The sequence below is a fragment of the Dromiciops gliroides genome, chromosome 4 (assembly GCF_019393635.1).
Source record: "Dromiciops gliroides isolate mDroGli1 chromosome 4, mDroGli1.pri, whole genome shotgun sequence".
NCBI lineage: Eukaryota > Metazoa > Chordata > Mammalia > Microbiotheria > Microbiotheriidae > Dromiciops > Dromiciops gliroides.
Window position 1 is genome coordinate 389,534,957 of NC_057864.1, and position 23,945 is coordinate 389,558,901.

General features: G+C 40.0%; 1 protein-coding gene across 1 annotated transcript in view; it reads right to left on the reverse strand.

The window, feature by feature from the left end:
• Window positions 1-23,368, reverse strand: part of ZC3H12D (zinc finger CCCH-type containing 12D) — a 40,096-nt gene extending 16,728 nt beyond the window's left edge. Inside the window, 1 exon segment of the mRNA XM_044003502.1 lies at window positions 23,052-23,368. Within this exon segment, the coding sequence (XP_043859437.1) occupies window positions 23,052-23,368 (317 nt within the window).
• Window positions 23,369-23,945: the final 577 nt, after the last annotated feature.

Genomic DNA, 23,945 nt, shown 5'->3' on the forward strand with positions numbered 1-23,945 from the left:
AATCTGCACTCTCAGAGAAAGGATCATTCCTTCCCACTCCCTTTCTTAGTGCCTTTTGGAAGCCATTTAGCTTGGCCCAGAGAAAGATGAGAGTAGATTTAAATAGGAAAGGAGCTGAAATACCCCTCTAGACCTCTCAAGAATCAGTGCAGTTGGGAGGGAGGGAGGTACACTGCCTGTGCAGTGTCAAAGGAAGGAGATAAATGGAACAAATTCACCCTTACTCAACTAGAAAGAGAAAATGCATACTTGACTAATAAGATTAAGTAGAAAGAGTTTCTCAACAAGAACAAAAATGACACCAAGGTCTTTTGTTTTGTAAAGTAGTAGTGTAGGACTGAGTATCAAAGAATGGAAAAAATAAATAGGTCAGAAACACTGGTACTTGGCATATAAGAACTCCTCCTCCTCCTTCTTTTTTTTTTTGGAGGGGCAATGGGGATTAAGTGACTTGCCCAGGGTCACACAGCTAGTAAGTCTCAAGTGTCTGAGGTGGTGTTTGAACTCATATAGTTCTGAATCCAGGGCCAGTGCTTTACCCACTGCACCACCTAGCTGCCCTGGCATGTAGGAACTTCAAAGAGCTATTAGGACCTCAGGATAATCTCTCCACACTCTAGAGTTAGCAGCATTGTTTAATGAGAAGGAACATTTGGGGAAAGAGAGCCAAAGAGCAGAAAACAATGAGACAACACTGAGGACAGAGATACTTGGGCGGGGGGATCCATGATGGTAGCCAGAAGCAGAGGACAGCAACCATGGCAAGATAAAGTGGTAGACTCCTGTTGGAAACAGGGCTCCCACAGTGAGATACAGAAGGAACAACCTTCACCTCTTCCATCAATAAAGGTGCACGCAGAATGATACTATGAGGTATAGGTCTCTTATGCGGACAAGAAAAGGACCCACAGAAAAGAGATCTCCTGATTCTCTGTTGGTTTGTATACAAGTTCTTTCTCTGTCCTTTGCAGAGTAAATCAAACATTCTGTTTGATGCCTTTTGAGGGCAAAGTCTTATAAGGGGCTGAAGACCACCTCAGGGGAACTGCCATATACTGATGTTCTCCACATCCACCTGGATAGAGGCAAACAAGCCAGAAAAGTCTAGAGGTCTCCAGAATGTACCTAGACTTTGTGGGTCAGGAAAGATCCGCTGACACAAGTAGCACTTAGTTCTTCTCTAGGATGCTATTCATCTGCTGTCCACAGCTTAGAGAAGGGCTGGGTTCAGAACCTTTCAAAAACAGTGTGCCTGGGGCAGCTAGGTGGTGTAGTAGATAAAGCATTGGCCCTGGATTCAGGAGGACCTGAGTGTAAATCCGACCTCAAACACTTGACACTTACTAGCTGTGTAACCCTGGGCAAGTCACTTAGCCCTCATTGCCCCACCAAAAAAAAGCAGTGTGCCAAAGTTATGAATCCTTTTCTTCTAGTCTTGCAGGGAAGAAACATATTTGCACACACATTTGTACAATGTATAGTCAGGGAAATTGTTACTGTGCCAACTTAGGGTTAGACAACAAACTTGTTTCACAAGACATGAAGAGCAGATAACACAGGAAGTGCATTGATACCAGTGAAAAATCATCTAACATGATATCTTTGGTATATGTACCACAGGTTGACAATTCCCATCTTAGAGTCTCTGAATGGTAAGAAGGCAGGACCCAATGAGGAAAGGAAGAAAGAAAAGACAGTTTGCAAAACACTGGACTACCATTCGGCTCTTCTGTTGCTTTTTAAAATTTTAATTTATTTTTAATTTATGGACTAAAACAAGCATTTTCATAACTATATAATAAAAAGACAATTGCACATGAAACTTTAAATCTACTATGCACAACTTGCTATTTCTTTCAAATATACAACCAACTAACTAATCATGTAAATTTCTTTTTTTGATCTTTTTTCTGCCCTCCCACACATACTGGAGATAGATGGTTATCATTGATTCAGAAACACTGATTCCAATAGTCAATGACACCACTTCAGTTGCCCTAAGACTACTGTGTTCCAACAAATGTTTCCTCCTATGTAGAGATTATACAAGGAAGACAGGTAATAGCTCAGATGAGCATTTGGTCTGGACCAATCCAACTGATCGGGTTCCTTACAAATTTATGTTATTGAACCTTAGCTAGACTTGTACCTCTGCACAGCAATCTCATTCTATCACATTTGTCAAATGGGACTGTTCAGTTCCTTCTCTACATAAGACTGCAACTCCAATCTCTACCCTCTTATCATCAAGAGATGATTTTGGTCCCTCCCTTTTCAATATTCTCACCTAGTATCATCCCTTTCCTGCCATTTGAAGAGGAGGAATTGGCCCTCCTCCTTGCTGAATATGGCCTTCCACTTCTATCTTTTGATCCCATCACCTCCCAGCTCCTGATGTCATTGCTCCCTCAGTTACCCCCTCTCTTGTGCATCCTCGATAATAATGACGATTTTTTGCATTTATATAGTGTGTCAAGGTTTTCACATCTTTTCTCACAGCCTATAAACATGCTCAGGTATCCCCAATCCTGTTTTTTTTTTCTTTTTCTTTTTTTTTAATTTAGTTTTAATTTATATCTTTGACTTTTACATAACTTTATTGACCAATTTATATCTCTCCCTAACCTTTAACAGAATAAAAAGGAGGGAAAAAAAAGTTTAGCAAAATTAACCAACACTTAAACTGAGTCCAACAATGTTCCACAACCATAGTCTCCCACCTCTGTAAAGAAGGGAGAGATGTGGATTCTGTCTCTTCTTCAAGATCTCTCTAATCCTAAAAAAAAAAAAAAAATCTTCCTTTGAACTTACAACTACCTCAAGCAATTATTCTTTCTAATTTCCCCTTTGCTGTCAGACTTTGGGGAAAGAGTTGTTTAAACTTGCTTACCGCCCCCCCCCCCACTCATTCCTTAACTCTTTTGTAACCTAGCTTCCATCTCTACTGCTTAAGTAAAACAGCTCCCACCAGTCAAAAATCCAAGGTCTTTACTGTTTGTCAATCCTCCTTGACCTTTCCAAGACATTTGAACCCTGGAAACATCCCTTCTTCTTTTTTTTTTTTTTGGTGAGGCAATTGGAGTTAAGTGACTTGCCCAGGGTCACACAGCTAGTAAATGTCAGAGGTCTGAGGCCATATTTGAACTCAGGTCCTCCTGAATCCAGGGCCGGTGCTCTATCCACTGCACCACCTAGCTGCCCAGAAACATCCCTTCTTTCTGGATAACCTGCGCTTCCTTTGCTCTCATGACTCTGTCTCTCTGTTTCTCCTCTGTTCCCTTTGTGACTCTTTGTCTTCTTCCTGCCTCTTTAATGTGAAAGTCTCCCAAGGCTCTGTCCTTCACCCTCTTCTCTTTCCACAGTCTCTCTTGGAGATCTCATAGCACTAATTAGCACCTCTATATAGATGAATCCCAAATGTATACATATACCAACAACATCCACCCAGAATCCCAGTTGTATATTCTTATTGATTATATATCCATATGGATGGCCTACCAACACATCAAAGTCAAGATATCCTAAATGGAACTCATCATCAGCCCCCCTCAAAAAATCAAAAACGAAATACCATCACCCTCTTAGTCACCCAGGCTCTAAACCACAGACTCATCTTTCCTCTCCCTCTCTCTTACTCTCCACACTCAATCAATTGATAAGTGCTGTTGATTCTATCTCTTGCTCACATCCATACCCTCCTCCTTTAGACCCTTCTCATCTAGACCGGAGATGTCAAACACACAGCTCATGGGCCCATAACACTCCCAAGTGTAACCAGAACCAAATTAAAGTGCAATTGGGAAATATTTGACAAAATATGATAAAACATAGATAATATTACATTTTAAAACCAAGTCAAAATAGGCAGCCCATCTGGGATCCTATGCATGAATTAATAGCCTCCATTTCTACATGAGTTTGATACCACTGATCTATACAAAATAATATTATTAAACTAACAATAGTAAACATCAATAAATTAAATATTAAAATAATATTATTGATTGAATAGCTAAAATGATGTTTTAAATGATTTTAAAATATTAAAAATTATTCTCATTGTAATGTTAAAAATCTCCCCAAATAGTGTCCCTAAACAGTCCTTGACTTCAAGAAACCCACATTTTATTAAGGGAAACAACATATGTATGCATGCACACATATGTATTTGTGTTATACAGGATGGTCAAAAGTTACAAATATTTAATAACCATTTAATTTTTTGTTTTTAATTTCTAATACCACAACATCATATACAGTATATATGTGAAATGAATTTATATTACATGTGAAAAATCAAATCTCATAAATGGCAAAAAAAATTAACAATAATTTTTTTAAAGTTATCAAAACATCAGACCCCTTCGTGACTTTTGGCCCTCCCTGTACATGTGTATACATATATTCATATACAAAGTCTAGGAACTAGCAAGTGGGAGGATCCAAAAAGGCCTTCTGCAGGATATGGTGCTTGAACTGAGTTTTGATTCTAAGCAGATTTTAGGGATTCTAAGAGAGAGAAGTGAGGTGGGAGTATATTTTAGTTATGGGGCACAGCTTGTACAAAAGCATGGAGGAAGGAGAAGGAATTTCATACATAGGGAACAGCAAGCCAGATGGTTTGGCTTAACCATAGAGTATGTGAGGGTAAATAAGACCAAATAAGTCCAGAAAGGTAAGTTGGAGCCAATCCTAGGAGCAATGGGAGGAGGAAGAGAACCAAAGAGAGAAACATGCTTTAAGAATATCATTTTAGGGAAGCTAGGTGGTACAGTGGATAAAGCACCAGTCCTGGATTCAAGAGGACCTAAGTTCAAATCTGACTTTAGACACTTGACACTTATTAGCTGTGTGACCCTGGGCAAGTCACTTAACCCTCATTGCCTTGGGAGGGAAAAAAAGAATATCATTTTAGTAGGTGTGTGGAGAATGGATGAGAAATAGGATATATATAAACCCCTTGAGGGGACCACCAATTCCTAACACCTTTCCTATCATATAGAAGGTACACAATTAAGGGCTATTGTGATTGTTATTTCTATATTATCTCCAGAGAAGAAATGTCAGCCAACTGGTACTATAAGAATGGAATTGAAACTCTCACTATCACCCAGGGAGTTCACTAGTCTGTAGCCTTAGGGAAGTACCAAAGCCTGTTTGTTATATGCAGAGAAAGCAGATGGTCACATATATATGCTGGGAAGCACCCCATCATCACCCTGTCACCCATGAAATTCCAACAAAAGCCCTCTAAAGAGCCACTGCCTTGACATTATCAAGAGTTACAAACATGGGCAGCTAGGTGGTGCTGGTGCAGTGGATAGAGCACCGGCCCTGAAGTCAGGAGGACCTGAGTTCAAATCGGGCTTCAAACATTTAATACTTACTAGCTGTGTGACCCTAGGCAAGTCACTTAACCCCAATTGCCTCACCAAAAAAAAAAAAAAAAGAGTTACAAACACACACAAAAGTTTTACCAACCATTTTATTCAGTTATTTCAGTTCAGTTGTGTTCAACTCTTCATGACCCCATTTGGGTTTTTCTTGACAGAGATACTGGTATAGTTTGCTATTTCCTTCTCTGGCTTATTTTACAGATGAGGAAACTGAGGCAAACAGGGTTGTGACTTCCTCAAGGTCACATAGGTAGTAAGGGTCTGAGGCCAGATTTGAACTCAGGAAGATGAGTCTTCCTGACTCCAGGCCTGGAGCTCTAACCATCAGCCCACCTAGCTGCCCAGCTGCCAACCATTAACCCCTTATCAAAAATTAGTTTATCAGATCCTCTCCAACTATGGCTCTACTGGAGCAGATTAACATGTTAGGGAAGTTGATGGAAATGTCCAGAGTGTACCGTGCTCAGGAAGTAGGACCCTGATTAGGACAACATTTATAGTGCTTTGAGCAGCCAGGCAGTATGGGGGGTGGGGGAAGGGAGCATGAAAAGGTGCCTAAGATGAAATTTCACCTACTTCTCCAACCACATCACTGTTCATTATTGCATTTGTATCATGGATTTGATAGATTTTGAAAACGTTCTATGTATAACTCCTGTCCCAAAAGTCCATGGAATGCCTGGGGGCTTCTTAAACATGCAGCTCTCTGCCGCCCCCTCCCCTAGGTCATTTCTGTTGGCAGTGACCCACACAGACCACTTAATTAAATTAAGTTTCACAAAATTGCTCAGGGACCTGGAATTTTAACTTACATTATTGTTTCTAAATGGTTTTTATATTGAGGAAACTTCAAACACCTGTAACATTGAAGTTGGATGCCCTACCCCACCCTCACCTCCCTAGAGTTCAAAATCATCTCACATATGGGAATCAGGGTGGGAGGGGGTGTGGCGCTGGCAATGACAGCCAGGAGGGTGTAACAACTGGGGAACCAGGAAAAGCCTCATGCAGGAGGATGTATGGCTTCAAGTCTCTTCAAAATATCATGGAAATATAAGGTGAGAGATAGGTTTGGGCGGTTCCTCCGTCTTATAGCCAGGGAAATGGATAGACATCAGTGGTCAAAAGTAACAGTCAAAACCATAGTCCAAAAGATTACTTCTTGTCCTTGCTCTCCATCCAGTCAGAGTAGCACAGGATCATTAAATTAGAGTTACAAAGGGACTTCAGAAGCCATGTAGTCCAACCCCTACATTTTACAGATGAAGAAACTGAAGGTCAGAGAGGTGAAAAGATTTCACCAAGGTCACAAAGACAATATGTCAGAAGTAGGATTTGAACTCAGGTTTTCTGACTCCCTTCAGAGGCTGCCTAGATTTCATTATTAATGAATTGAATGGGGTTTCTCAACTAATAAACTCTTGGATGGCTTGTTTATTCCATACAAGCCAAATTCAGCTTGTCTTGTTGCAATTACAGAAAATGGGGACTTACACAGTCAAATGAAACCCTTGAGTAAGTCTGTAGGAGGATGTGAAATTGTCAGCTGTTTTCCCCCTAAGCTTTATACTTCAAATCATGCCGGCTGCAAATTTGCCTACTGAATGTAAAAAGTCACTGAAGCCATTTGACTGAATTTACTTGCTTTGGGACAAGGAAATGTATGCAACCATTAGCATATGCTAAATGACATTTGGATAAGTTCTTACCAAACACCATAAGGAATACTCAAAAACACTTTCAAGAAAAGCTTCTTTTGTCCTTTTAGAATCTGGGTGAATGGCCCTGAATATATGATCTCTCATCTGGCTAAGTGCTCACCCATATGGCTGAGAGTTCCTACAGATATGGAAAAACACCTTTCACTCATGGTTTTGTCCACACAAAAACATACAACACATATTACATCTGGATGAGTGACCACACATGTAAGGTGCCTATATATGACATATTGCTGAGTATCCATATACATACAACACCTGACCCCCTTACAACACACATACACATTCCATCTGGCTGATGGCTCGAACATATGACACATGTATCACATCTTGTTAAGCTCTCAAACCCATGACATCACATGTAGCAAGAGCTCACACACAACACATCTCATCTAGCTAAGCATCCACATGATACATGTGACATGCATTGGGACCCATGAGCATGTGACACACAAACCTCTCTTGAACAACTGGGGAATTAATTTTCTTTGAACCATATTATTAATCAACCTGTGACATTATGCAAATATAAATATCATTCTCTGTAGGTTTAACATTTATGGATTGTCAACAGTCCTGCTGTTCAGAATTTAGTCTTAGAGTCCCTTAGAGTCTTAAGGGACCTTGGATATCATCTGTCCAGGTTCTGAACAAATCACAAACACTTCATTCCCAGCTCTGGCTTCCTTTAAGTCTCAACTAAAATCCCATCTTCCACAGGAAGCCTTTCCCAACCCTTTTTAATTGGATTGCCTTCCCTCTCTTAGTTACTTCCTATTTATTCTGTACATAGTTTTTTTGGTTTTGCAGGGGAGGGTACATATTTGTTTGCTTATTGTCTTCCTCATTAGATTGTGAGCTCCTTGAGGGCAGGGGACTGTCTTTTCCCTCTTTTTGTCTCTTTACCACAGTGCCCAGTACACAGCAGGCATTTAATAAATGTTTATTGACTGATTGGTTGATGTAGTGATGGGAAATTCACTCTTCCTGAGCCAGCCCATTCCACTTAGAAAACTCCAACTGTTGGAAGTCAACCAAATCTACTTCCTAATAACAATGGACCCTGAAACCAGGAGGTGTCACTTCTTCCCAAGCACATCTTGCCTTTTGAAGAAGATTAACAACATCTCTTATCACAGAAAGCAGAATTAACCTCACTTCCCCAGTGTGTGTTAGAGAAACCATAAGAACCACCATGTTGAGGTGTGACAACCAGAGAGGGAGCAGCTGAGCACATGGGGGAGATGGCTCTGGATGGAAGAAGCTTCCCAATGCTGGAGATCAGAGGATGGGTTTCAGGATGATGAAAGGTCTGGGAGAAGCCCAGTGGGTCTCCTTCCTTGTTTCCTCATAAAGATCGGAGATGTGGAGATAACACTGTGACTTCACTATTGCTCTGGGTTTCTACCCAAGCCCAGATTTTGTGACTGCACACAGAAAGAAGTATAAAATACAGGATTTCCATTAAAACCTTGAGCACTTGCAAGCTTTCATCACCAGTATTGTTAGTGTCATAGACACAATTTGTTTGGGGGTTTGTTTTTGTTTTTTTAATTTAATTTAATTTTCGGTTTTTGGTGGGGCAATGAGGGTTGAGTGACTTGCCCAGGGTCACACAGCTAGTAAGTGTCAAGTGTCTGAGGCCAAATTTGAACTCAGGTCCTCCTGATTCCAGGGCTGGTGCTTTATCCACTGTACTACCTAGCTTCCCCTGACACAATTTGTTAATAGGATTTAAAAGCAAATGTATAAAAATTTAGTACAGCTAGTTGGGCATAATGTATCTTCTTTCAGATCCTGTGACAAATGAAAAACAGCTGTGATGAGTAAATATGGATACAATAAAAGGGGAACCTGTATCTCCCAGTGAGAAGAATTGACATTCCAGCCAGCTATGGCAAGGAAACTCATTTTGCCTTTAAATGCCACTTACAGATAGTTTCCATCACACTTAAATCCAAGTCACTAATACTTAAAAATTACAAAAGGACTTTATAATGATCCTTTGCTATTGCCCTATCCCTGAAAAGAAGTACAAACATCTTTCTTTTGAAAAGATTATAGTAATTTTTGAAAATGGACCCTGTGGAATTGCTAACACAAAAATAATTGTACCATTGAGGTCACTGCATACATCAAAGGCCACATAGGTCATATTCATCAGAGCAATGTGGAAACTTTGGGTTCACCTTGTAAAATAGAATCATGTAGTGTGGTAGAGTGGAAAGAACTCTGGATTCAGTGTCAGAGGTTCAAATCCTGCCTCTTCTACTTATTATCTATGTGACCTTAGGCAAGTCACATGAACTCTGTGGGTCTGTTTCCCCATCTATAAAACAAAAGGGTTGGGGGGCAGCTAGGTGGCGCAGTAGATAAAGCATCGGCCCTGGATTCAGGAGTTCCTGAGTTCAAATCCGGCCTCACTAGCTGTGTGACCTTGGGCAAGTCACTTAAGCCCCACTGCCCTGCAAAAAAAAAAAAAAAAAGGGTTGGATTTGTTAAGCTGTAAGTCCCTTCCAGCTCTAAGTCTATGATTTAGCCCTCTCCAGCTTTAAATCCTAAGAAACTTGAAAAGGTAGACCACTATCGTTAATCAGGAACACTCTTTTTGTTTGTTTGGTTGGTTTTGGTGAGGCAATTTGGGTTAAGTGACTTGCCCAGGGTCACACAGCTAGTAAGTGTCAAGTGTCTGAGGCCAGATTTGAACTCAGGTCCTCCTGAATTCAGGACAGGTGCTTTATCCACTAATCAAGAACATTCTTAAACCACTAGAATGATTAAAAAAAAAACAACAACTGTCATGTATTTAAAGGCTCATAAAGAAAGTCTACAATCTTTGTATGCAACCATTCTTCCTTGGGTCTAACTTAAATTCTTCATGCTTCCTGTCCTTGGATATAAAGGAAAATTTTTACTCAAGAAAAAGATTTGTTACAAACCAAATAAACCTAATAGCCTAGTGTTCAATAAACCCAAAGACCGTAATTACTAGGGAAAGGACACTCTATTTGACAAAACTGCTGAGAAAACTGATCAGCCCTTAATAGAAATTAAGTTTAGACCAACACTTCACACTACATGCCAAGGTAATCTCTAAACGGATATTTGACCTAGATATAAATGATCATGTTACAAACAAATTAGAGAAACACTGAAGAAATTACCTTTCAAATCTATGTGTAGGAAAAGAGTCCATGATCACACAAGGGATAGAGAAGGTCACAAAAGACAAAATTTTGATTGTATAAAATTTAAAAGTTTTTGCTCAAACAAAATAAATGCTGTTAAAATGAGAAGGAAAACAATTAACTGTGGGGGAAGAAATCTTTGCAGCAAGTTTCTCTAACAAAGGTGCCATTTCCAAGATATTTAAGGAATTGATCCAGATTATAAGCATAAAAGCCATTCTCTAAATGATAAGTGGTCAAAGGATATGAATGGGCAGTTCTCAAAAGGAAGAAATCCAAGCTGTCTATAGCCATATGAAAAGAATGCTTCAACTTAGTAATAATCAGAGAAATGCAAATTAAAGCAAATATGGGGTTCTACCTCACACCCATCAGAAAGACAAAGTTGACAGAAAAGGGAAAATGACAAACATTAGTGGGGTTGCATAAAAATAGGAACTACACTACTGGTGGAACTTTGAATTGGTAGAACCATTCTGGAAATCAACTTGGAACTATGCCCAAGAAGTTACTAAACTGTGTATGCCCTTGTCCCAACCAGGCCTATACTCAAAGAAATTTTTAAAAGAGTAAAAAATTTTATGTGTACAAAAAAATTTATAACAGCTCTTTTTGCATTGGCAAAGAACTGGAAACTAAGAAGGTGTCAATCATTTGGGAAATGGCTGAACAAATATTAATGTAATATGAATATTATAATATTATTGTGCTATAAGTAACAAAGAGTTTATTTTAGAGAAACCTAGAGAGATTTGTATGAATTCATGCAGAGTGAAATGAACAAAACCAGGAGAACAATTTATACTGTAATATCAACTTTGTAAAAATGAACAGTTTTGGGGCAGCTAGATGGCACAGTAGATAAAGCACTGGCCCTGGATTCAGGAGGACTTGAGTTCAAATCCAGCCTGAGACACTTGACACTTACTAGCTATGTGACCCTGGGCAAGTCACTTAACCCTCATCCCCCCCCCCCCAAAAAAAAATGAACAGTTTTGAAAAATTTAAGAACTTTGACCAGTTCGATAATCAACCATGATTCTAGAGGACCAGTGATAAAGAATGTCACCCACCTCCTGGCAGAGAAGTGATGGACCAATAAGTAGAATGAAACAGATATATCCAAACATGGTCAATGTGGGTATTTGTTTTGCTTGGTTCTGCTTATCTGTTAAAGACTTTTGTATTTCTTTTCTTTTCAGGGAGGGAGGAAGAGATAAAACAAGGATATGAAAGTTACCAAAAACATTTTTAATAAAAGAAAAACATTTGTTTTGTTCTTCTTGAGCTCTAGTGAAGCCCTGCTCAAGAAGCAGCATTGTGGCTTTGAGGTGAGCTGGGTGTTTACAATAGAGAGCAGGTTCCCTTGGGGCTATCAAACTGAAAATAAGAATAAGAATAAGAACAACAACAACAACTAGCATTTATACTGCACTAGAAGATTTGCAAAGTACTTTACAAATATTATCTCATCTTATCCTCACACACACCCAGGGAAGTTGGTGCTATTATTATCCCCACTTTACTTAGGAAAAAACTAAGGCAGACAGAGTTGTAGCAACTTGCCCTGGGTCACAGCTTTGAACTCAGGTCTTCCTTACTCCAGATCCAACTGGATTGCATTTTATCACTGGGGATAAGGCTTTAAAAGTACAGGCCCAGGAATAACATGTGTCTGTCATCCAAAACCCAGCCAGGCTTAGAACTGGGAAACTCACCTCCAGAAATTGGTCACTACTAAGTGATTGATCTTTTTGGTCATAGCATTTCACAAACACCGTCAGCAATCTTTATACATGGTAGAAGTATCCTTGCCAATGAAATCATGCATGTCATTTATTGAAATATTTCTTTGTCATTAATAAATATCACCTCTTGCCTTTAAATTAGTTACACAGCACACTAGTATCCCGATTTCTCTCCCCCACCTTTGCCCTCCAGGTAAATATGATATATCCCTACTCTATATAGGGGAAACAAAATGGGATGATGGGAATTGGAAATATGCTTTTCTGCTTCACTATATTGCTTTTCCTAAGTCTTCAGTGCATGTGTCACTATTTGTAATGAAGCTGGTATGATATCACCAATCTAGGACCAAAATCAAAGTTTTGGAAGAACTGGGTTCAAATTCTGCCTCAACCACTTGCTGACTGGGGGAACCCTTAGCAAATTATCTTCTCTAGACCTCCATTCCTCATTTACAAAAAAGACAGGATTTGGACTAAATGCGATAGCCTTTAAGGTCTATTCCAGCTCTAAGTTTAGCCTGTGGACATTCATCATACTTCTAAGATACAAATGGATTCCTTTTCTTATGAAAACAAGCAGATAGAAGGTTTTGTTAGGTACAGTGTGGAGTAATTCCAGACACAGTTTTCTTGGTTTACATGGTCATGGACAAATTGTGTTCTGAAAATGAGCCAATTCCTCCTTCAAGTACTCTGGGTAAAAGAAATGCCATTTTTTTAAGAGACTTTGGACAGCAGCATACATATGTCCAAAACATGCTGACACTGCAGAGTGGTAAGCACATTTATATGAAAGTCAATCTGGATACAATACTGCAACTATCCAGTAAGAGGCTAAAACTGTCTTGTATGCAAAAAAATAAAATAAAATAAAATGTTCCAGGAGAAAAGCCTACTTCTCTTTAACAGAGAAGATTGTGATAAAGCATCATATGAAAAACAAGATGAGGATGATGTCTCAAAAAGAGAATATGACACCTAATTATGGTCAATTAACCCCTCAAGAATAGGCAAAACCTACTCTTCTAAGGAAGAAACAAGATTTATTTTTGTTATGTTATGTTTTCTTAAATGAGTAGTTTTTCTACAGACTGGAGAGTCCCACCAGAAAAAGTTCGTAGTAAATATTGATGGCTAGCTGGTCTTTGGGCCATGTTTTTGACAAGGAGAGATCTCCCAGTCTCTCCACCTCATCCTGTGACCATTATGACAATTAAAAATTTGAGAGACAGAGTTTCTGGGTTATTTAGTAATTTTATTAATAAAGCCAGTAGCTTATTAATAAAAGGATGGTCTTTTTGCTCTCTCCCTCAGACCAAAGACCATCATGGTGGCCAGCTCATAGTTTATATACCCTTCCGAACAGTAGGTGGTTCATCAAACAGTAATCAAATCTAATTAGTTAACATAATTGAAGGTGGGCTATACCAGACCAACCAAAGCTTTAGGCTTTCAATTCAAAGAATGTATATACTTTTCAATGGAGGGGGGAACACTGAGTAACCCCTGAACAGAGAAATTATCTCTACTCAGACCACCCTTAGCCTTCAGCTACCTAGACTAAAGAATCTGTCTCCACCCAAACCTGAGCAGAACACGGTGTGCCTCCCCACACTTAAATTCCTTGCAAGCTTGGGATGGTTCTGACCAAGATGAAGAGAGTTAAATGCAATCTTATCAGTAAAGTTATTCAAGAAAAACTGCAGGATTTTTGAAAGAAAGAGGGGCAGCTCTGAATCCCCCCAAGATACAGGTTATTAATAATCATTTCTAAGACTGTATAAATTATGTCCTCCTCTTATGGTCAATTAAGTAGTAAACATAGAGATATGGGTGAAAGGCTGAAATGAGGACAATTGGCTTCCATTACTTGATTCAAGTCTCTTCCTTAACATATACAAGGTATATGACCCCAATCAGGTCATCTAGCCTCCAAATGATACAGACAAGCCTCTAAGACTAGGAGTTACAGAGAAGTTTGGGATCTCCATAGATAAGGGGACTTTCCTCATTGGATAGCTCCTAATACATAGGAAATCATAGCTCCAGGCCAAAAAAAAAAGTATAGAAGGGGAAGAACAATGTATGACTATTTCCCTATTTGGGGGAATAATAAGAGATCAAGTAAACACATGGACCAAAAGATCTTCAGGTTATAATACTTAGAGTCATTAAAATGCAATTCAATCAGTACTTGGTCCAGAGAAAAGCTTGCTTCAGTTAAAATCCAGTTTAATTCAACAAGAATTTATTGTGTATAATTCATTGTAGGTACCATGAGGGAAACAAAAGAAGCATAAGACATGGTCCCTGCTTTGGGCAGACCAGCCCCAGTACATCCGTGAAATTCTTAAGTGTTATTGAGTTATTGCATTCATTAAAGACTCCCACTGGTAACATAGAAAAAACACAGACAGTGGTTCAAAAGAAAAATACCTGGGGATTTTAGTGGATTCACTATGAGTCAACAGTGTGATGTTTCTGCCCAAAAAAGCTAATGTGATGATCTGAAGGTGTATTTAAAGCAGTGTGGTCTCCAGAACAAGGGATATAAGAGTTCAACTGCAAGCTGTCCTGATCAGTCACATCAGGAGTGCTACATTCAGTTCTGGATCACATATTTTGGGAAGGACCTTGACAAACTGAAGGACATCCAGAGGAAACAATCAGGCTGTTAAGAGAACCCCAAACCATATCAAGTGAGGATTAGGTGAAGGAACTAGGGATTGTCAGCTTCCCTAGATTTAGGGAGGGGCACGGTGGTTGATTTCAAATATTTGAATAGTTGTCATGGAAAAGGAGTATTAGAGGGCAGCTAGGTGGCACAGCAGATAAAGCACTGGCCCTGGATTCAGGAGGACCGGAGTTCAAATCTGGCCCCAGACACTTGACACTTACTAGGTGTGTGACCCTGGACAAGTCACTTAACCCTCATTGCCCCACCAAAAAAAAAAAAAAAAGAGTATTAAAGGAAAGAACTGGGGGCAGCTAGGTGGCACAGTGGATAGAGCACCAGCCCTGGATTCAGAAGGACCTGAGTTCAAATCTGGCCTCAGACACTTGACACTTACTAGCTGTGTGACCCTGGGCAAGTCACTTAACCCCCATTGCCCCATTAAAAAAAAAAAAAAGGAAAGAACTAGGAGCAATAAGGTAGAAATTATAGAAAAGAAGATACTCCTTCAGTATAAGGAGAGGTTTCCTAACAATTCGAGTTATCTGAAAATGAAATGAGTTGCCTTATAGAGTTCCCTTTCATTGGAGAGCTTCAAGTGGAGACTGCATCATTACTTGTTTGGAATGTTGTAGAAGGGGACTTGCTTGACATAGGAGCTGAGCTAGTTGACCTCTGAGATTCCTCCCCACTCTGGAATCTTAAGAGATATGATGAAAAGTAAGCAAATCAGCTCCAGAAACTTTCATCATATCATATAGCACCACACCCCAAGGTACAAATCCCATATTTAATATAGCCAGCATTTATATAATGCTTTAAAGTTTGTGAAGCACTTTAAAAGATATTATCTCATTTTTTTCCTTACAACAACCCTAGGAGGCCGGTACTATTATTCACTCCATTTTACAGATGAGTAAACCTAGGTAGACAGAGGTTAAGTGACTTGCCCATGGTCACACAGCCAGTAAGTGTCTGAGATGTTACACTTTTGCATTGTGGGCAGAATGAGGACATTCAGTAGCACCATGATGTTGATACCTTCAAACTGGAAATGATGTTATAGGTGGTCTTGTGCCCTAAAGGCTAAAGATACTTAAGCGGCATAGTGGGTAAGAGTTCTGAATTAGGACCTGAGTTCAAATCTTTCTCAGACACTAATTTGCCAAGTGATTCTAGGCAAGTTACTTGAACTCTGTCTGCCATAGTTTCCACAGCTGTAAGAAGGAGATGGCAATAGCACCTCCCTCCCAAGGTTGTTGTGAGGATCAAAGGAGGTGCTATTTGTAAAATGTTCTTCAAACCTTAAAGTAATATATAAATGCTAGTTGTTCTTATTAATTCCATTTCTCACCAGAAATATGTATGCAGTGAAATGTCTTCATTATAATGACTACCTACTTGATGCCATATTCAAAAATTTGCCAAAATCTTCTCTGGTCACCATTTCTTTTTTTTTTTTTTTCCCATTTCTGAATGAATACTTGGATGTATCACAGATCTCTAAAAATGTGATTTCCATCTAACTATACTTATCAGTCAATCTAATGGATAGCACAATCATGTCCTAACCAGAAATGGTGGGTTCAAATCTCATGTGAGATGAATGATTTTGATAGAACTAGAAAAATAATAATGTTCCCATGGAAGTCAAGTCAAGAATCGCAAAGGAATAAATGGGAAGAAAGAGAGGGAGAAAGTGGGAATTAAGAATACCTAACAGGGGGAAGCTAGGTGATGCAGTAGATAAAGCACCAGCCCTGGATTCAGGAGGACTTGAGTTTAAATTTGGACTCAGACACTAGACATTTACTAGCTGTGTGACCCTGGACAAGTCACTTAACCCTCATTGCCCTGTCCAAAAAAAGAATACCTAACAGTACTAGATCTCAAACTGTACTAAAAAGTAGTAATTCTCAAAATAATTTGGTACTGGTTAGAAAATAGTGAGATCAATAAGTGGAACAGGTTCAGTACACAATATACAGAAGCAAAAGAACCTAGTAGCCTAGTATTTGATGACCACAAACAACTGATTTTTTTTTAATTGCTGGGGAATTTGGGTAGAGACAGAGAGAAAGACAGAGAGACAGAGACAGAGACAGAGACAGAGACAGAGATAGAGACAGAGACAGAGAGAGAGAGAGAGAGAAAGAGAGAGAGAGAGAGAGAATACACAGTGCAAATGGTGCTGATTTTGGAGACAGCAGACCTGAGTTCAAGTTTCATCTTTGCCACTCTTTTGAATGACTGGATCTTACCCATAAAATGAAGTCGTTGTGGGGCAGCTAGGTGGCACAGTGGATAGAGCACTGGCCCTGGAATCAGGAGTACCTGAGTTCAAATCCAGTCTCAGACATTTGACACCTACTAGTTGTGTGACCCTGGGCAAGTCACTTAACCCCAATTGCCTCACAAAAAAAAAAAAAAAAAGAAGTAGTTGGACAAGATGGCCTTTAAGCTTCCAATTCCTAGTCTATGATCCTATGAACCACTCTGATACTTAGATCTTCAAGGACTTGGCCAGAAAACAGAAAGCATGCATAGTCTTTGCTTCTTGATTTGGGTGGCAAGATTCAGCTCAAGTCCCATCAAAGGCAATATCTCCCAACTATTCTGCAGGTACCAAGTTATTTTCATTTATTTCCTCTGTTAGAATGTCAGCTCCTTGAGATCAGAGACTAGTTTTACCTTTCTTTTGAGAGGTAAGGGATTGTTATACTTTAATGTTACAATTGCCATAAGTTTGTTTCATCAATATAAAATGTTAATAGAAATAGTGGTGTGAGTTAAAGGTCCAGGTCCTCAAGCAATTTTGTAAAGTGACCTATCTAGACCACTGCCAGCAGAAGCAGATATGCCCTTAAGGTAGATTTATAAGGAAAAGGGGGGATGGGGAGGGAGAGAGACAGAGAGACAGAGAGACACACAGAGAGAGACAGAGAGACAGAGAGATCTGCTTCTTTACTGAGTTCTGAGCACCACATGAAACAATTTAGAAGTCTATTGAACAGATTACATGAATAACACAGTCAACAAAAATATAGCCAGGACCAAACTAGGTGAAAATTGTTAAAGGCACCTTCTGATTCCTGCTTTCATGCCCCTTTCTCCCCATCAAGCATCCTTGGTTGCCCAATTCAGTTCAATTCAACAAATATTTCTTAAGAACTAGGTGCTGGGAACCAGAAGAACATTATACACAGTAATCTCAACATTGTGCAATGATCAACTGTGATAGATTTAGCTCTTCTCAGAAATATCCAAGACAGTTCCAAAGGACTCATGATGGAAAATGCTTTCCATATCCAGAAAAAAGAACTGTGGAATCTGAATAAAGAATGACCATACTATTTCTGCTTTTTTGTTGTTGTTTTTTCTTTTTTGAGGTTTTTTTCTTTCATTCTGATTCTTCTTTCACAAAATGACTAATGTGGAAATATGTTTAATGTTATTGTACATATATAACCTATATCAGATTTCTTTCTGTCTTGGGGAGGGGAGAGGGAAGGGAGAGAGGCAGAAAAATTTGGAACTCAAAATGTTATAAAAACAAATGTTGAAAACTATCTTTACATGTAACTGGAAAAAAATACTGTTAAGATTGAAAAAAAAAGAAACTAGGTTCTGGAAATACAGAGACAATAGAACTAGGTTCTGGAAATACAGAGACAATAATGCAATATTCCCTGACTTCAAAAAGCTTACATTCAAAGTCCTAACCAGGGCCGCTCTTCCTGGACTATAAATAGACAATTGTTTTCTACTCTCCCCTGTCAACCCTCTAACCAATCCTATGACCTTTTCCAATAGACCTTGGAAGCTATCAGTTGGAAAAGATCTGATAAATTAGTTTATGATAAGGTGTTAATGATTGATAAAGGCTCAATATGCTACCCCTCCCTAGATTATTTGTATTTTAACCTGGGGTGTTGCTTTGACCCATAAGGAGTGGCAGTTATTATAGTCTTTCAAGGATGGTGAGGCAAAGGGGTTTTCCCAGTACACAGGTGATTGCTTGATCCTGTTTATGACAGGCTTGGGCACTTCCCTAAGGCATACAGCACAGTGAGCTCCTAGTTGATTGTGGTGGTTACAACGCAAATGACAAGAGTACCAGTTAGGACAGCTAAACTTGAAGTTGGTTGGTAGTTATTCCAATTTTGATTATATTTTCTGCTCTTCCTTCTCACTTTACTATTTCTGTCAGTGTCTCACATTGGTAACCTGGAGGTCCTATTGACTCTGTCCTCTCCTAGCTCATTAGTTAACCAGGTGCTACTGAGTCCACCTCTGCCATATATGTGCCTTTAATCTTTTTGCTTATCCTCTGTTCTCTGGGGAATACAGGCTTGGGCACCTGGGCGTCCAAGTCATACACATCAATGTTCCCACTGTCCAATAAAATAAATGTGAAGTTGAAGAAGGGATCAGATCATACAAAAGCTCACAGATTTAAAGCTTGAACGGTCCTTAGAAGGCAAATAACTCCAACCTATCATTATATATAAATGGGGAAGCTGAGATCCAGAGACAGACTCTCTGGTAACGGGTGACTTTCCTGCTGTCACCCAGCTAACTAGTAAGTGTCAGGGACAGGATCTGAAGACAGATTCTCACATTCTAAACCCAACACTCTTTCCACTGTACTATGCTGACAGTGTTCAGGATGTACCAACCCCAGACCACACTGTGTATATTTTTATTTGGTTTTGGGTTTTTTTTGGTTTTTTGCAGGTCAGTAAGGGTCAAGTTACTTGCCCAGGGTCACACAGCTAGTAAGTGTCAAGTGTTTGAGGCCAGATTTGAACTCATGTCCTCCTGAATCCAGGGCCGGTGCTCTATCCACTGAGCCACCTAGCTGCCCCTACACAGTGTGTATATTTTTAAAGAGGAAAATTCTTAATCATCCTCATGATGTGTCTGTTTGTCCTTCAAGCTGTATACAAAGGGATTTCTAAGATCCCATTAATTGAAGTACTATTCTATCTAGTAAATATGTAAAATCAGGGAAAATGTTTATACTTGGACCAGACTTGAGGGGTGACATCACTATGCGTGAGGCAGGGACCTGGTGCCCCTTTTTGGTTACCATCTACCAGAGGTATAAAGCTTTCAGTCCAACACATGTACCTTAATATCATAAAATAAACACCTCACTGCCAATGAAAGGGGGAATTGTGAAAATATGCATCTGGAAAAAGTAATAAAAAAAAAAGTGTCATTCATTAACACCTCCATGTGTTACACTCTAGGCAATTGCCTAATGTGGCTACTTCCAGTGCCCCTTCTGATTTTGACTTTATTTTTTCCTTATTGCTCAGGCAATAAGAAAATAATCTTCAGTTTATTCATTTAGACAACAGTTACCTTTTGCAAGAGAGGCAGAATGGTGGATAGAAGGATTCCTTTAAAGTCAGGAAGACCCAAGTTTCAGTCTTGCCTTTGACATACACTGGCTGTGTGACCCTGGCAATGACTCTAAGCAAGTCACTTAACTTCTCAGGTGCCTCAATCGATGCTCTGCGGTTGAATGGCATCACTGGAGAGATTTTCCACAGCAGGAGTTCCCTACCCTGATGAAATCGGCGGCTATACCAACCTCCTGCCCCAAACCACGCACATCAGAAACGTGAAGCATGGGCAAGTTACCTGACTCACAGAAAAAGGCTTAGTTTGTCAGAGGGAATTAAATTCTGAGCCTTTGGCTTACCTCTCCCAGTGATGCCTCCATGTCCAGGTCACTTATCTACTTCATGTAACAGACATTGTCACATTCTGTTGGGTTCTGATTTTCTAAAGAATTCTCTCAAAGTCCCTCCAAATGGACTGAGCCATTAGAATCCTTTCCAGTGGGGCAGCTAGGTGGCGCAGTGGATAGAGCACCGGCCCTGGAGTCAGGAGTACCTGGGTTCAAATCTGGCCTCAGACACTTAACACTTACTAGCTGTGTGACCCTGGGCAAGTCACTTAACCCCAATTGCCTCACTAAAAAAAAAAAAAATTAAAAAAAAAAAGAATCCTTTCCAGTTATAACAGGTCTTATACACTGAACAGTGCTTTAAATACCATGACTTAAGGAGGCAGGGGAGAAGGGGAGGCAGGGAGGAGAGGAATGAGGGAGGAACAAGCCAGAGCCATCCTTGAGGCCCTTAACTTGGATAATATATCCTTTCATAAAGCATCCTTTTATATAGCACTTTTATGTTTACAAATTGCTTGGAAGGCAATGCATTTGTTCTCTCTTTCTATGAATGGGTCTCACAGAAGTTGAGGGATATAGCCAGAGTCACACAGGAAGCAAGTGGCAAAACTGGGCAATGAACATAAAAAGTAGGGCCAGGAAATATGATGATTCTGGAACCAGTGACAACTGGAACAGCTGGATCGGTGACTCAGTGGTCAACCTCTCAGGGATGTTGGGCAGATCAAATGAGATCATATCCATAAGGTGCTTATCACAGTGTCTCGAACATAGTAGGAATTTTTTTGGGGGGGCGGGGGGAGTTAAGCAACTAAATCAGTACCAATGGATAGAACTCCAGGCCTAGAGTCAGGAAAACTTGAGTCCTAATCCAGTTTCAAACACTAGCTGCGTGATTCTAGACAAATCACCTAACCTCTTTGCCTCAGTTTCCTCATCTATAAAATGGGAATATTAATAGCACCCATCTCCCAGGGTTGTGGTAAGGATCAAATGAGATAATATTTATAAAGCACTTAGCATGCTACCAAGTACATAGTAGGTACCACATAAGTTTTAGCTATTACTATTACACTTATTATTAAATCAAGGCCTTCTGACTCCAAAAGCTAGTGTTCCTTCTACTATACTACATTGGTTCCCTAATGAAGAAGTAGCTTGCACAGGGAAGAAGAACACTGGATTTTGGCTTCAAATCCCTGCTCTGCCACTTAATATCTCTAAGTGGCACAGCGGACAGAGCACCAGACCTAAAGTCAGAAGCCTCATCTTGCTGATTTCAAATCCAGACACTTATTAGCTGTGTGACTCTAAGCAAGTCACTGAACCCTGTTTGCCTCCATTTCCCCATCTGTAAAATGAGCTGGAGAAGGGAATAGCAAATCATTCTAGTATCTTTGCCAAGAAAACCCCAAATGAAGTCGAGAAGAGTCAGATAGGACTGAAAAATGACTGGACAACAGCAATAATCTCGAAATAGCCTGTTTGGGCCTCAATTTACTTATCTGCAAAATGAAAAGAGTTAGATGACTTCTAAGGATCTCTCCAGCTGTAACACCAGGATCTTATAATTCTATGAAAAGGGGGTTCTACTCTCTCTTTTAATATTATCCCAGCCCACGATAACCCTACTGGGTTTAAAAACAAAACAAAACCCAAGAATGAATAAGGCAGAGATGGATGTATGCTGAACTTGTCTGAACAAGAGCTATAGAAGACAAGTTTGGAGTTGAACTGTCTTAACCTCTTGACCTCTCGCAGCCAAAGAAAGTCAGTTCAGTGCAAACAATGCAGCCTGGTCATACTGATGGTCACTATGAGGCTTTGGATAATACTGGGGAATTTGATGCCACCAGTGACTCAGCTTTTGAAAAGGAAACATATCCACAGTAACGACCCAACAGACAATTTCCTATGGTAGAGTTCTTTGCTCAGGCTCTGACTCAGCAAACTGAATCTTCCCTTGTTTGGACAAAGCAAAATCCTTACTCAATGATATTTTGCATCCAGAAGCTCCTATGATTTAGACCTAAGGGGTGATGAGTTAACTCCTGGAAATCAGGAAGGAACATGGCATTACATTGAATGACCTCATTTTATTTTATTATTTTTAAAGGCTAATTTAGCCATCTCTGAATCCGGGAAGCTAGGATGAAATCTCACAGAGCGGACAAGCGAAACATACCCAATGGAAGAGGCAATGTGGAAAAGTGAGGTGGAATTAGAGTCAGAGAACCTGGGTTCAAATCCTGATTTGGCTATGGGCAACCTGTGTGCCAATGGACAAAGCATTTCCTTTTCCCCATGCCTGTTTCGTTATCTGTAAAATGAGAGGATTGGACTAGATGTCCTCTGTGCAGCTCTAGATGTATTGTCACACATACACACACACACACACATATATCATCTTAGTTAAGTCTCAAAGCTTGCTTGTGAATGACATGGAGATGTTCCATGACCTGGTCAAGGTCAGGTAGCTAGCTGGTGATAGAACAAAGCCCAGAGCCCCAAATCTCCTGCCTCCTGACTGTGCATTCTCTGTTATACTATACCACATCCTATGGGATGTTAGACAACTTATGAGAAATTGGGGGAGGAGAATGAATGAATTGGATACCTCATAGCCACATTGCTGCCATCAATAACAATGGGTCTCAAATGATTGTCAGGCTCCTCCAACTCAACTTCGGGATCCGTACCCAGAGACCGTCTGGACAAGTCCACAGTGCCACCGGAGCCTCGGGCTACCAGTTTGAGAGCGGGGCTCTCCCCACAGCTTTCTTCCACGTGAGGTCGGCTGCCCATCTGGATCAGCTCCTGTAGGATGTCATTTACCAGTGCCCCCTGGCCCAGCTTCGACAACACTCGGACGACATCCTTCCCGCTGTAGCCCAGTTTTCGGAAGAACTCCAGCTTATCCGTGTGGGGCTCCATCGAAACCACTCCAGCCCTGTTGGGGGAACAGGCGAGGCTCTGTCTCTTTTGGGAGTCAGCCCCTTCTGCTGCACGGCCTTTGTTTCGGTCCTCACCACCAAACACACAGATATGTGAACTGAAGGAAAGGAAAAATCATCAGTCTTTTTTTTTTTGCCAACCTGGCAGTGAAACTGTCAGTTTACTGAGGACACATTATTTATATACTTGCTCTCCAGCTTTATCTTTCAGGAAATCATGGTCCCTTTGGGGATTTTCAGTTGCTCAGTGTGGTTAGTGAGCCACAGATACCATCAGCCTGCCTTTACCAGTGCAATCTCAAAATGTCAGCTCTGTACCCATGGGCAGGCTTTGTCAAGCATAGAGGAAAGAGTGAGGTAGGGAAATAAGGAGAGAAGAGATTCTGGAACATTGCTGCAGATCATAAACCTATTGCAAAAGTCCTTCTTTTGGAAAAATCACCTTTAAAAAAAAAAAAAACTTGAAACAAAACCAATTCATTAGCAATCAGGTGTTCTTAGTTTAGTTGTATGTGCATTTGCTCTATATACTATTTTTTTTTTGGAATGGCAATGAG